The sequence below is a fragment of the Lathyrus oleraceus genome, chromosome 6, assembly GCF_024323335.1.
Source record: "Lathyrus oleraceus cultivar Zhongwan6 chromosome 6, CAAS_Psat_ZW6_1.0, whole genome shotgun sequence".
Taxonomy (NCBI): Eukaryota; Viridiplantae; Streptophyta; class Magnoliopsida; order Fabales; family Fabaceae; genus Lathyrus; species Lathyrus oleraceus.
The window spans coordinates 331,062,186-331,078,518 of NC_066584.1; the positions used below are offsets into that span (position 1 = coordinate 331,062,186).

General features: G+C 37.2%; 1 protein-coding gene across 1 annotated transcript; it reads left to right on the forward strand.

The window, feature by feature from the left end:
* The first annotated feature begins 4,828 nt into the window (after positions 1–4,828).
* On the forward strand, positions 4,829–7,269 carry LOC127095496 (uncharacterized). Its single transcript, XM_051034176.1, has 2 exons — positions 4,829–6,047; positions 6,926–7,269. Exons 1-2 carry the CDS (start codon positions 4,829–4,831, stop codon positions 7,267–7,269), a joined length of 1,563 nt encoding a protein of 520 aa, XP_050890133.1.
* The last annotated feature ends 9,064 nt before the right edge of the window (positions 7,270–16,333 follow it).

The window sequence follows — 16,333 nt, forward strand, 5'->3', positions numbered from 1 at the left end:
CTTTCCCTCCTTTGGGATAAATAACGCACGGTGGCGACTCTCCTGTCTTTCTTCGCCGGTTGTTTTTTTTCACATTCCATTTTTCGGGTTGCGACACCTGTCATACCCTAATTTGCAATCCTAATATGCCACCATCATTTGTATCATTTGCATGACATCTAGCATCTTTGCTCTACTAACCTATTGAAAGTAAACAAAAAAAATCTACTTTGTTTGTCTTAAGCTAGAATTTTGCACCAAGAGCTTTCAAAGATTGATCAATCAAGACTTGGCATGAGTTTTAACATTTCAAACTCCTCATCCTTCCCAAGTAATCAAGTGACTTCCATCAATAAGAATCAATTTCAAGATCATTTCATCTCAAATTTATCAAGGCCAAAGTTCATCTGATACCCTCAACTAGTGTTTTGACCCAAAGTCAACTGGTTGACTTATTTGCCAAGGCATGATCCAAAAGCTTTAAGTATGGTTCAAATACTTCAAATACATCATAAGTGATACATTAACATCATCCAATATGCCTAAGAGATCCCATTCATTAATGATGGCAAGAATTGGATTCATCCGATACAAAGTCAACTCAGGCAAAGTCAAAGTTTGACTTTCGACATTTTTGGTCAATCATGGACTTCTCAATCAAGGGCAAGATTTGGTTTTGTAAATTTTTCTAAGTTATGAAAAAATACATATTCAAGTCCCCATCTTTCCAAGGCCATAACTTGTGATCCAGACAACCATTTTCTTTGCTCCAATGATCATATTAAAGGTATTACTTCATAATTCAACTTTTTCCTTGATGATGGATTCCTATAAAATGCAAGGATTTCAATTTATGAAGCCATGAAGTTGGTACCATAAAATTAAAACACTTAGAAAAATTTTCAACCAAATCTGCCTTCAAAAAGTGGCTTACTTGATCATCACTTTTCAGCATGATACACATTGATTCAAGGAAACCTCCCAACATGAAAGTTATAGAGGATGGTATTAGCTTTCCAAAAAGTGCAAGAGCATGAAATTATCCTATTTGAGATAGGATTTTCGAAGAGTTGAAGTTGACTCTCCAAATCTGAATTTTGGGTCATTTTCATGACAAATTCGTCATGTAACCTTGAGCCAAAGCTACATGATCTTGCCTTACATGCTATATTTTTCCTAAATCTCACCTTAATCAAAATATTACACAAACATTTGATGCATTACTCAAGGGATTGAGCCATTGACCAAGTCTTGATGCCATATTTGGAAGGTTTTGCAAAAAGCTTCATATCCATTTTGATAAAGGCCAACTTTTCCAACCACTCATGCATTGAGCTTCTAACTTATTATTCTGATCGCACTTAACCTCTAAACCAGAAGCAACATCCTAAAAGTACCTATAAACTCCTCCTTTCACTCCACCTTTTCATCATGATCCATTATGATTTTTTGTGCAAAATGAAACCAAGTCACGAAACTAGAATTCCAATTGAACCAAGATTGATTTCTGTAAGTTACATGAACCATATGGAGCCTCTATAAATAGAGAGACAAGCCTCTTAACTCAAGACACCAGAATTGGCACAAAAACTCCATTGTAGCAAATTCTTCAAACCTCAAACTTCCAAATTCCATTGTGCTTGTGTTTTCTCCAAACCAACACTTCAAGCAACTTCTAAACATCTATTAGAAGTTGTCCAAACACTTGAACAACTTCTGTAACATCCCTACCATCATCTTCCAAATCACATTTTCATAACTTGCAACTTGATTTGGAAAGGAAGAACCAAGCACTCTCATCTCAATTCAGGCATTCAAACACCTTCCTAGAGGTGTAAGGAAGTTGTTTAGATCATAAAATCACATCTGGAACACCCCTACTCCAAAGGACGATTTTCATTTTTGAGGTATGTATTCATTTATGCAATTTATGATTTAAGGTACCATTTTTCATCATTCTTGTTATCATTACACTTGCCAAGATGTCAGGAACAAAATCCCTATGATCATTGGTCTTAATCGGTGATGTTTGGAATTTAATTTTCAATTCAATTTTTAGGGTTCATATGCATTTTGTTTGATTTCTGGATATTTATAAAAAATAAATGAAATTGGTGAGTACCATTAGATTCCTTGCGAAATTATAAGCAATTTTGGTCTTTACAACTTTTGATTTCGTTAAGAATTGAGAGAGTTAGAGTTTTAACAATATGTGAAAATGGTGGAAATTATAGACTACGGGATGAATGAGGAAGATGAAGTTTGGAGCCATTTTTAAATTTTTAAATTCTTTTTAATATATATTTTAATTGATGTAATTAAATACATGAATTGGCATTGAGCCCCAGTGGTAAAACATTGGTTTGTTAAGTTACTTGGTGAGGGTTTGAATCTGGGCAATGTAATGCTTTTTTTGTTTTCACTTGTTAAATGTTCACTTTTTCTTCATAACTTCAAATATCCATAACTTCATGACCCCTTAACATTTGTGACCCATTCTTTTTGCCATGTGTTCATGATAATGTCTATTTTATGATGACACCAAAAAATCCCTAAAATATTATTTATTTCACCATTTTTTATTGGATGGAAAACATGTGTTTTAAGTGTTTTTTAAGGCTCCTAATTGATTCTTTCGGCTTATGTCTTATTTGTTCTTGATGTTGAAAGTTTGTATGATTAAAGCACACTCTTTTAAATGTTGATTTTTATCCTTAACATGTTTGAACTTGATTATTTTCATACAATGTATCAATTGATTCACCTTGAAAACATGTTTGAATGAATGGTTAGAAGGTGATTAGGTTTCCACTTAAGTTTGATCTTATCATGAACTTTGATTCAAGTCTAATATTTATTTTGTGAAGACTTATAATGTGATGCATGTTTGACCTAAATTGATTCATTTTGTGTTTACCATGTACCAATGAATGCTTTTACCATGTCAAGTATGATTTTGTCTTCACCATCAATATGTTGTGTCTTGTGATGTTGTGTGAAACTTTGTCATGTCTTGTTTATGCTTATCTCAATGCCAAAAAAACCATGTTTGATATTGTCATCCATACCTTGTGATTGCCATTGTATTTAGCCATATTTTGTGCCTTAATGTTAATGCATGTTCAACCTTGTTATTATTTATATCCAAGGGAAATGAATCATGACATTTTTGTCATTTTGCATGTGTGTGTTCATCTGCATTCTATACAACTTTGCTTCCCCTTAATCCAAAAAATTCTAGATACAATCTTAGGTTCCCCTCAATGTAAACCTTAGGATTCTATATCTCTCTCCTTCTTATAACCACTTTCATAATAAACTTTGACTTAGGTAATTGTTTTCCATTTTATTTACTAATCAAATGCTTCAAAACACTTAAGTATATTCAAAGATCTTTTCATAAGACCTAAAAAACACAAACTTAATTCAAACCCTTTTACGACTTTGGATTTTCCATGTTTAAAACCTTTTCATAAAAGGATTAGACATGAAATCATCCCTAGTTGATATTTAAATCTCCTACCCTATAAAATTGTTGAGATTGATATTGATTCTTTTCCATTTGGAAGAGGTATGTGGCATACTTGTTGATTCTATATCCAAGTGAGAGCCCTTCTTTCAATTTGATGCAAAGATATATCTTCCACATGCTTGTGGTGGTTTAAAAGTGAGTTTTCTCCTTAAGATGAGAATTTTTCTTTTTCTCATAAAATCAACCCCAACAAATCCCTTCTTACTTTTGAACCTGAACTACGAGGTTTCGATCCTTCACGGGTACGTAGGCATAAGACTCAATGTCTTTCCAAATCATCAAACAATAAAAAATGTTCTTTTTCTCATATCTCCAATCAAATAACAAACAATTTTAAACCAAATACATATATCTAAAAGGTTCCTGTAGAGTACTACAGATGATTAGGGTGCTGATACCTTCCCTTTTCATAAAACACCCATGTACCTTTAGAATCTCCCCCTCTTTTGCTTAACTTAAGCTTAATCTTCTAGCTTGGCATATACATATTGGGTTTATTTTTGAATCTTTTCCCCTTCCCTTGGATAAATTAAAGTTCGATGGTGATATTTTGATTCATGAGTCAAGTCTAATCAATAGCTTGGTCTCCAATTCTTCACCGCGACAGAAATGGTGACTTCACTAGGGACATAATATTAAGTGGGTGATACCTAACTTGTTTATATGTGTTTATTATTATTTGTTGCTATCTTTTCTTGGGTTTCATTATGGATATCTATAAGTGGTGACGAAATCCTAACCCGAATTAGACAATACAAATAAGATAGGATGGTGTATAATCAAAGTTACATGTCTAGAGTAACCTTAAGCATGATTAACATATGATATAACCCCACTCAGTGGAGACCTATTTGATGGTAATATTTATGGTTACGAGTAAATAGTAGTGGCATTATTATCTTCGATATGGGAGTCTAAGAAACTGAGGACCTTTAGAACCCTTTCAACCCATCTAAGCCTTTTGAGGATGTAGTGCGGAGATTATCCAGGTGTAAGATCTGAGTTAATTGTTACACGATGCTACACTCAGACGAGTTTCTCTTGAGAATATTATTGGTCTGCGAGCAAGTCGTTAAACCGATAATATCTGAAAGATGGATCTATGACTCTGGGGACCACTTTAGAACCTTATTCTACATGTACAAAATAAATCTATTAGTTCATACATTGTGGGATGGTTAAACCCTTGGCTTCATGCTTAATGTCAAAACCCTAAACCCGTATTTGTGAAACATTCATTCATGCATCCATAGAAAGCCTTTTTGCATAAAAACCAAGAAACTCAGTAGTTTTCTTTTGCAAATATCGATAGGTAAAATGGAACTTGGAAGGAGGAATACCAAGAAATACACTTTCAAATGTCCTGACTTAACAGAGTTGAAGAAGCTTGGTTCTATGATAGTTAGTCTAAAGGATTTCAGAGCTCAGTATGGAAGACTTATGGGTGTCTTGAAGACCAAGGTTGAAGATGGAGTTCTCAACATACTTGTACAGTTTTATGACCCACTCTACCATTGCTTCACATTTCCAGACTACCAGCTTATGCCTACTCTAGAAGAATACTCTTATTGGTTTAGTTTGCCAGTCTCTGAGAAATTACCACTCAGTGGTTCAGAGAAGACCCCTACATCAGCAGCTATTGCAGAAGCACTTCACCTAGAAACGTCTGTTGTGAAGGTTAACTTCTCTAAAAAAGGAGGGATTCTAGGTCTAACCTCTAGATTCCTGTTGGAGAAAGCCTTTATCTTTGCAGAAGCAGATAATAGAGATGCCTTTGAATCCATTTTTGCTCTACTCATTTATGGAATTGTACTCTTCCCAAACATTGATGACTTTATGGATGTTAATGTTGTACGAATCTTCTTAATTGGTAACCCAGTACCCATATTACTTGGAGATACCTACCATTCTGTCCATCACAGGACTAAGAAAGGTGGTGGAACCATTCTTTATTGTTCACCTCTCCTATATAAGTGGTTTATTTCTCACTTACCCAGATCCAGGCTCTTCAGGGAGAATCCACAGAAGCTCAGATGGTCTCAGAGGTTCATGTCCATTGATCAGGGGAGTATACATTGGTATGACCCCTCCTATGATGTTGGAGTAATTATTGACAATTATGGTGAATTTACTAATGTACCTCTCCTTGGTGTACATGGGGGAATTAACTACAACCCCATCCTTGCCAAACGCCAATTAGGATATCCTATGACGGATAAACCAGATAACCTTCTGTTGTCATGTTTCTTTTACCTTAATGAAGAAGAGAGTTCCGGTCTGAAGGATAGAATCATACATGTTTGGCGCAACATTCACAGGAAAGGAAAAGACCGATTAGGAAGAAAGAATTGTGTTACTTTTGAGCCCTACACCCAATGGGTTTGTGCTAGAGCCAGTGAATTTAAGATGCCCTATGCTCTTGAGAAACCTTCATTCCCTTTTGCTATAACATCATCATCCACCATTCCTATTGAGAATAGGGAAGAATTTCAAGAAGTTATGGATAGGTTGAAATTGGAAAGAGACACTTGGGAAGGCAAGTGCCATGTCTTAAATTATAAGAAGATGAAGATGGAGCAGCAGCTAAAGGAGAAGGATGATTTGATTGAGATTTTGGAACAACAAGCTGTGAAGAAACAGGAGGAACAAGAAGGTTTAATTCTATCTAAAGTCCAGCCTTTTCGTGAGTACTCCAGCATACCTCCTACCTCAGGTGCTTGGAAGGGAATCGTCGACAAGCTTATGATCGAGAATGCTCCGCTAAAGAGGCAGAAAAGGAAGCATCGGCCAACAGATAGACTTTCTACATATGAGATTCCTTAGGACTCATAGACTTAGATGTTTTCCTCTTGTATTGTTTAGGATCATTGAAATTGTATTTCATCCTTTGTAATCCCTCAATTGTTTAATAAAAAGAGGTTTTTATTCAGCTTATACCAAATTTTGTGTCTATAATATCTGCAATAGATTATTGAGTTTATTAAAAATTAAAACTCATCTTTTGCATCTGCATATCATGCATCATTCAAGCACAAGTTCCTGCATTTCAAGAAACTTACATGTGTCTTCTCCCTCCAATAGTCAAACTGAATCACCAGTACAATACTTGAGCCAGTTGCCAGAGAAGGATGAGTCAGCTTGAACAATAAAAACAAGAGCTCAGGGAGGAAGTAATCACCTTGAAAGACAGTTTGGAAAGGCTTACTGCTATGATGGACACTTTGGTGGCTGATCAGAATCAGTCATCGAACAATTCTCAAGATCCATTACAACGAACAACAATCTCTGAGAACGTCTCGACAACCATTCCAGTGGCGGACGTCAATGAAAAACAATATCACATGCCACCTGGTTTCCCTTGGGGAATGCCTCACGGTTATATGCCAACAAGATATTGCCCTTAAAACGTTGAAGCTCAAGTAGTGACTGATGTGATGTTTGTACCTCCTCCTGTGGTGCATACAACTCCTTATAATGAAGAAAACATTTTTCGCGCTGCTCCAAGCGAAGTTGTGGGAGTAGATGAAAGGTTAGATGGATTTCAAGATCAATTCTTAGAAATGAAAAGGGAAATCAACGCTCTTCGAGGTAAGGATCTTTTTGGCAAGACCGCTTCCGAACTCTGCTTGGTTTCTAATGTACAAATTCCGCCTAAATTCAACGTACCAGACTTCAAGAAATACAAAGGAAATTCATGTCCTCAAAGTCATTTGGTGATGTATGCTAGGAAGATGTCCACTCAGGCTGACAATCATTAGCTTCTAATCCACTACTTTCAAGACAGTTTAACTGGTGCCGCTCTTAAGTGGTACATGGGCTTGGACGGTGCAAAGATTCATACTTTAAACGACCTTGGTGAAGCTTTTGTTCGTCAATACCAATATAATGTAGATATGGCTCCAGACAGAGATCAACTCCGGGCCATGTCTCAGAAAGACAATGAGAGTTTCAAGGAATATGCTCAAAGGTGGCGTGAAATTGCTACACATATTTTCCCTCCACTTGAAGAGAAAGAGATGACTAAAATCTTTTTGAAAACTCTGAGTTCATTCTACTATGACCGCATGATCGCCAGTGCACCCAGTGATTTCACCGAGATGGTAAACATGGGCATGCGACTTGAGGAAGCAGTCCGAGAGGGACGTTTGACTAAGGAAGCCGACGCTTCTAGTCATGTTAAGAAATTCGCAAATAATTTCTCCAAGAAGAAAGAATCAGATGTTAGTGTCGTTTCATATGGCAGACAAAGAAGAAAGTATCAACATGTTGCAGCCGTTTCACCAATCATTAGTCCACCAATGGTAGCGCCAATTTATCATCCACAGTTCTCACATCAACATCAACAACATTATCCTCAACATCATCAGCAACAACAACATGTTCAGCAACAACCACCAAATCAATAACAACAACAGCCTCCACAACAGGCTCGCTCTCAATTCAACAATCAAAATCGTATTCAAAAAAGGCCACAGTTTGATCCTATCCCAATGTCCTATGCAGAATTATTTCCTGCACTGCTAGCTAAAAATCATGTCCAAACAAGGTCTCCACCACCTGTGCCAAAGGACCTTCCCTATTGGTACAAGGCTGATCAATTTTGTGCTTACCATCAAGGGGCACCAGGACATAGCATTGAAAATTGTTTTGGTCTAAAGTCAGATGTTCAAAGGCTCGTCAAGAGTGGTATCCTTTCATTTAAGGATGTAAAACCCAATGTTCAAGTTAATCCTCTACCGCAACATGGTTCAGCCTCGGTTAAAATGGTATATGGTTGCCCTGGCAGTTTCTGGATCTATGATGTACAGTTGTTGGGAGAGAACTTAGTAAAAAAAACGTCTCATATAGCAAGAATGGTTTTGTTCCTCCACATAACTATGCCTCTTGTAGGGTTTGTTCTAGGAACTCTCAAGGACGCCTAACTGTTGTAACGTATCTCCAGGATCAAATGGACCAAGGTTACATTGTGGCCTACCAAGCCAAAGATTATAATCAGGTCAATATGGTCAATAGCGACAATGAAGTAAATGCCATAGTTCCTCAGTTAAATGACTCAGAGCCTATACAAATTACTTATGGCAGTCGAAAGACTTATGTGACTCCTATGGTCATTAACTTACCGGACTCAGTTCCCTACCATTATGATAAAGTCGTGCCTTACAAGTACAACGCTATAATGACTGAGAATGGAAAGGATGTTCCTCTACCCTCCATTGTTAACGTCATTGATGTAAACAGAGTCACAAGTAGTGGGCGTATATTTGCAAAAAGGATTGAGGATGTCACAGTAAGAAAGCAGGCTCATGTTGAGATCCCTTTTGAACCGGTTGGCCAATCTAATAACATGAATCTGAAAAGTGATGATGATGATGAGGTGTTGAAGCTCATCAGGAAAAGTGAATACAATGTGGTGGAACAATTACTGCATACACCTTCCAAGATATATGTGGTATCTTTGTTAATGAACTCTGAGGCTCACCGTGAAGCTTTGCAGAAAGTATTAGAACAAGCCTATGTAGACCATGATGTGACGGTCGGACAGTTTGATGGTATCGTTGCTAACATCACGGCTTGCAACAACTTGAGTTTCAGTAATGAAGATTTTCCCGAAGAAGGAAGAAATCATAACATGGCACTAAATATCTCAATCAAATGTATGAATGACTCTTTTTCAAGTGTGTTAGTGGATACAGGCTCGTCTCTCAATGTCATGCCGAAGTCGACACTTTCCATACTTCCTTTTCAAGGTGCTCCTATGAGGAGTAGCGGGATTATTATCAAAGCTTTTGATGGTTCCAGAAAAGTAGTCATTGGAGAAGTTAACCTTCATATGACCATTGGACCTCATACTTTCCAGATAACATTCCAGGTGATGGACATAGAAGCTACGTATAGTTGTTTATTGGGTCGGCCTTGGATCCATGAAGCTGGGGCAGTCACTTCCACTTTGCATCAGAAGCTTAAATTTGTGAAGAACAGGAAGCTAGTGACAGTCTGTGGGGAGAAAACACTGGTTGTGAGTCACTTATCATCTTTCTCTTATCTTGAACATGAAGAGGCTATTGGAACTCAATTCCAAGACCTTTCTTTGATTGACAAAGATGTCAAAAGAGGGGTATCCATCTCTTCATTCAATGATGCATAACGGCTAGTAAATGATGGTATAACCGATGGTTGGTGAACAATTTTGGATCTCCCAGAAAACAAACACCGAGAGGGTTTAGGCTTTTCTCCTACTTCCAAGAAGATTGCAGAAGGAAGTAGATATGTTCGTTCAATCAAAGAAACTTTCCATAGTGGAGGGTTCATCAATCCCACTTTGCCAGAAGTTAGTGTCGTCATTGAGGATGATGATTCAGCATGGGAACCCTACTGCGACAATCTTGAATATGATCTTGAGGCAGAAGATACATATGTGCCTTTCTACTTCCCTCATCATAGAGAACTTGAATACATCCCAGGGTCAGAAGATGAAGCAGCTGAAGCTAATGCAATTGCGGAAGACAATCCTAAAGATGTTCCGACCGACTTCATAGCTCACAGAGTAATTCTCCAAAACTGGACCTTTGTTGATGTTCCTGTTGTTGTTCACATTTCAAAGTAATATTTTGTTGTCTGTTTTCTTTTCAAAAAAATCCTTTCGTTATGCTTAAGGCGAAAGTGACAATGTTTGGGCTTGCGTTTCAAGAATTAAATCAATGAAAATGTTATTTTGTTTCCATATTGTTGTTTATTGTTTTGTTGTTTTTTCTGGAAAATGGTAATCTAAAAAAAACAAATAAACACTTCCAGATAGCTGCACATAACTTCACACTTTTATCTGTTTCTAAAACAAGCATAAAATCACATGTGCAGATTAATTCATGACATATCCATTAAAACCAATGACCATATGCCCTCTTGCAACTTTGAATTCCCTGTGTACGAAGCGGAAGAAGAAGAAGAGGAAAACATTCCAGATGAAATCTCTAGACTGCTCGAAAATGAAGAAAAGACCATTCAACCATTCAAAGAGCCAATGGAAGTAATCAACTTGGGGTCTGAAGAGGATAGAAAAGAAGTCAAAGTTGGAGCACTGTTCGCGCCAGAGGTCAAACAGAGGATAATAGAGCTTCTCCGAGAATATACCGATGTGTTTGCTTGGTCATACCAAGACATGCCAGGGTTGGACACTGATATTGTGGAGCATCGTTTACCGTTGAGGCCAGAGTGCCCACTGATCAAGCAAAAGTTAAGAAGAACTCGTCCGGACATGGCAATCAAAATCAAAGAGGAAGTTCAAAAGCAGATTGATACATGTTTCCTTGTCACATCAGAGTATCCGTAGTGGTTGGCCAACATTGTGCCAGTTCCCAAGAAGGACAGGAAGGTTCGCATGTGCGTTGACTATAAAGATCTAAACAAAGCCAACCCTAAGGATGACTTTCCTCTGCCACACATTGACATGTTGGTCGACAACACCGCCAAGTTCAAGGTCTTCCCTTTCATGGATGGATTTTTCGGTTACAATCAAATCAAAATGGCGCCCGAAGATATGGAAAAACAACTTTTATTACACCTTGGGGCATATTTTGCTACAAAGTAATGCCTTTCGGCTTGAAGAATGCTGGTTCCACCTATCAACGAGCTATGACTACTCTTTTTCATGACATGATGCATAAAGAGATTGAAGTCTATGTAGATGATATGATAGCAAAATCAAAGACTGAGGAAGATCATGTTGAGTATCTTTCGAAACTGTTTCAGCGTTTGAGAAAATACAAACTCCGCTTGAACCCAAACAAATGCACCGTTGGGGTTCGATCAGGAAAGCTTTTAGGCTTCATCATCAGTCAAAAGGGTATTGAAGTTGATCCCGACAAGGTTAAAGCCATTCAGGAAATGCCAACACCTCAAACAGAAAAGAAAATGAGGGGATTCCTTGGACGTTTGAACTACATTTCAAGGTTCATATCTCATATGATTGCTACTTGTGCTCCCATTTTTAAGTTCCTCTGAAAGGATCAGGGTTGTGTTTGGACGGATGATTGTCAAAAAGCCTTCGACAATATCAAAGAGTATTTGTTAGAACCTCCTATCTTGTCCCCTCCAGTTGAGGGAAAACCATTGATTATGTATTTGACTGTACTAGAAGAATCTATGGGTTGTGTCTTGGGTCAACGGGATGAAACCGGAAGAAAAGAGTATGCCATCTATTATTTGAGCAAGAAATTCACTGACTGCGAGTCCCGATATTCCATACTAGATAAAACTTGTTGTGCTCTGGCTTGGGCTGCCAAGCGTCTCTGTCAATATATGATGAATCACACAACTTGGTTGATATCCAAGATGGATCCAATTAAGTATATCTTTGAAAAACCTGTATTGACCGGAAGAATTTCTCGTTGGCAGATGCTCTTGTCCGAATATGACATTGAGTATCACACCCTGAAAGCTATCAAAGGAAGTATCTTGGCCGATCATTTAGCTCATCATCCAATTGACGATTATGAGTCTATAAATTTTGAATTTCAAGATGAAGATGTGATGTACTTAAAAGCCAAAGATTGCAATGAACCACTTCCAAATGAAGGGCCAGAGCCAGGTTTTCAATGTGGTTTAATATTTGATGGAGCAGTTAATGCTTATGGTAATGGTATTGGGGCAGTAATTATCACTCCTCATGGCTCACATATCCCTTTTACTGCAAGATTAACATTCAAGTGCACGAACAACATGGCGGAATATGAAGTCTGCATCATGGGTCTAGAACAAGCCATTGATCTTAGAATAAAAAATATCGATGTTTATGGAGACTCAGCTCTAGTTGTCAATCAAATTAAAGGAGAATGGGAAACTCGTCAACCCGGCCTAATCCCATACAAAGACAATGCAAGGAGGTTATCTACTTTCTTCAACAATATTTAATTTCATCACATCCCTCGTGAGGAAAATCAGATGGCAGATGCCTTGGTAAATTTGGCTTCCAAGATCATTGTGAATTGTTGGAATGATGCGCCTAAGATCGATGTTATGCGTCTTAATAGACCTGCTCATGTATTTGCAATGGAAGAAGTCTCTGATGACAAGCCATGGTACCACGACATCAAATGTTATCTCCAGAGTCAAGAATACCCACCAGGGGCATCAAAGATAAGAAGACCTTGAGAAGACCGGATAATAACTTCTTTCTGAACGAAGACGTGTTATACAAGAGAAACTTTGACATGGTTTTGCTCAGATGCGTGGATAGACACGAAGCAGACCTGTTGATGCAAGAAGTTCATGAAGGTTCCTTTGGTACTCATTCCAACGGACATGCAATGGCTAAAATAATTTTAAGAGCGGGTTACTATTGGCTGACAATGGAAGCTGATTGTTGCAAGTATGTGAAAAAGTGTCACAAATGCCAAATTTATGCTGACAAGATACATGTACCTTCGACTCTCCTCAACGTTCTCTCTTCTCCATGGACTTTCTCTATGTGGGGTATCGACATGATTGGTATGATTGAGCCCAAAGGTTCCAGCGGACATCGTTTCATTCTGGTTGTAGCACCTCGAATTTGCACCTCCCATTTTGTATATACATTTTCATATTAGGTCATTAACATTACATTGGCCACTGCATAGCATTGCATTGTCCATTTGCCCAAGTGCAAGTCATAAGGTCAAGACTGGTTAGGAGGATCAGTTGAGCAAGCAATCAAGTGCATTTCCTATTGAAGCAAAGCCCTATGGTTGGTTCATCAAGTTCACATGATTCAAGGATCATTTTGAAGTGGTTTGGCCAAGGATTGGATGATCAAAGCTCAACAGTCAAGCTGAATTTCATCTGAAACCCTAGAAAGTCAACTGTGGTCAACTGTGCATAAAGTCATGGATTTGAAGGTGAGAGATGGTTTGAAAGGCCTCATTCATGTCCATACAAGTCTCATTTGACATTTCAAAGATCAACATTGAAGAATTTGAGGTCAGATGAAAAGTTTCCAAAAATAGTAAGTGACTTGTAATTTCAAACTACCAAAAATGGAAAGGTCTTCTCCTTAAATTTACATCATCATATAAGCTTCAAATGAAATTTTGTCCAACATGAAAGTTGAAGATCTTGCTCTCACCTTTCCAAAAAGTCCAAGAACATCTATTTCTCATTTGTGGTTGGCAAGATATGATCAAATCATTGTTAAGAAAATTTGAAGTTCAAGAAGGCATAACTTTTGCACCAAATGGCCAAATCATGTGGTTCTTTTTGGAACATTTCACTTTTGCCATGCTCTATCATAATCATTCATTACATTTCATCAAATCTCATCACAAAAATATGGCATTTTTCATTGGAATTGAATTTGAATTTTGGTGGGAAAAGGTGAATTTGAGAATTATGGATTTTCCACACTTCCAAGCTTCACATTTGGCTACTACATGATATTTGGAGTGTGTTTGGACCAGAAAACATGTATTGTTACATCATTCCATGCACATGAGTGGTGAATGGGAAATTTAGCATAAACACTCATTTCATTAATTACCAAGGCATTTTGGTTAATTGTGATTAGCATCTTCATTAATCCATCATATATATTGATAATGCTAACAGAATTTTGGATTAACATTCATTCAAACCAGATCTAGATCAAAAATTGAAAATCTCACAAACTTTTGCTCTCACTTTTTCTGCAAGTTTCTTCACAATCCTTTGCTATTTCTCCATTGATTCACCATTCACAAGCATTGCTGAAGAAGATTGAAGCAAGAATCATCCATTTTCGTGCTGTTTCAAGGACTGTTGTGCATAGCATCTCCCATGGCAGTTGAAGATTTCAATCGTATCAAGCATTGTTGAGCTGAAATCTTGCATCCATTCATTTACTCAAGCTACATAGAACATCTGTTTTCGCATTTGAGGACTTGAGAAGCACAATTCCAGATCTGCATCTTCATAGAGGTTAGAATTCGATACTCTTGATTCATGTAATTGTGATGTGCATTCTGTAGATCTTCTATCCATGAGTACACTGAGCTTTGTGGTTTTGATTTTCATCAAGAAATGAGAGAGATATGTGAATTTTAAGTTTGATGTTCAAATCTTATTCTGCTCGATCCGTGTTTAATAGTAAGAATTAGGTGAAATGGATTTGAGATTGTTGATGTGCATGCTAAGACGAAGCTATTGATGTATCGTTTGTTGATTTCTGTGAAAAATGTTCATATGCTGGAAAAATGATGAAGAACATGAAGAACCCTAATATTTTCGTATCCAGAAAGCATTTGATCTTCGCCTGGCCTGTTTTGCATGTTTTTGTTGTTTGTGTGCCATGTAGCCAACCATACCGTGCCACCTCACTTAAGTGAAACGCGGCGTTTCACTTAAGTGGCGCCATATTTGAATTCGAACACGGTTCGATCCTGGCCACCAGCATTTCCATATTTCGCCTTGCATTTTTTTCCCACCATATGCTTCACATGTTCATGCTTGGTTCCACATGTTTTTTTATTTTTTTTCATATTAGAAAAATCATAAATCCTAAAATATTGATCCAATTTACATGAGATTTTTTGTGCCATGATCCTTGCCATGTCTACTATTTTATGGTGATTTTTGAAAAAATTGTGCACGCCTGGATTTTAAAATTGCCTAGGGTTTGTTCACATGTGTTCTTTCATGTACCTTGCTTACCATTTTGATTGTGAAATGATGATGCTTAATCCAATGGAGCTGAAATTTTACATGTGTAAACTAGACACCTTTAGGAATTTTTTGGTATTGAGTTTGTGATTTTTGCATTTTTGGTTTGTGAGATATGATCTGATCATTGGAGGTGTGACAATGTGTGTCACACCATTTCTTGTCCAACTTGTGGAATTTCTTTACTATGCCATATGAACTTGAATTGATGAGAACTTTTGCATGTTAACTCTTCTAGATGTTAAGTTTGAGTGTGAATTTTTGTGGATTTTTTGGATGCATTTCCAATTTTTTTGAGAATTTCTTTCCTGTTTGACCAATTGTGGACTTTTTGTGAGTCATGATTTTATATGATTTGTGAAATTCTTGATGTTTATTGGATGAGGCTGAAATTTTGCATATATATTCTAGACACCTTGAAGTTTGCCATGGCTTTGGTTTGATGTCCATATCATGTTTGGATTCTGTTTTATGCTTGTGTGAAGTTGATGTATGATTTGGTGCCTTGTATGAGCTTGTTTGAATATACCTTGACTTGATGATTTTATTTGACATGCTTCCTCTTGTCCAAATGACTTGAAATTTGGTGTGATGATCCTTGAATGAATGCTGTTTAGCCATGAGTTTTCTTGGGATTTATTGAAATATTTTTGAGTTGATTTGAATTGGATCTTTCTGTTTGGTTCTATGATCTTTAAATTGCATGCTTTGCACTAAATGCTTTATGAAATGAAATTGGTTGATGATATGAACATGAGACCACTTGGACATTGTTCTTATTTGATTAAATTTGGTTCTTACCAATTTTCATGTTCTGTTTTGGTTTATTGCTCCCATTTTGACCCTAGGCCTTGTCCTAGTGGTTAGTGCTTAATGTTTGAGCTTTGTTTCAGGTCAAAGGGCACAATTGCTTATACTTGATGATGTGCACTCAATTGGAGTTGGTCCATTGCTTGTTTATGACTAACCTTGGGTTTGTTTTGTAGGCTTTGAGACTTGTACTTAGGCCTTGTGGCTTGCACCTTTGTGCATTGCTTTGCTTGATTGTTGTTTGACTGTGTACAGTTGTCTGTTGACTTGTCATTGTCTGTTTGACTTTTGTTTGAGTTGAGTACTGATTATGTTGGATTGTTTTCAGGTACCTTAGTTGCTATAGTT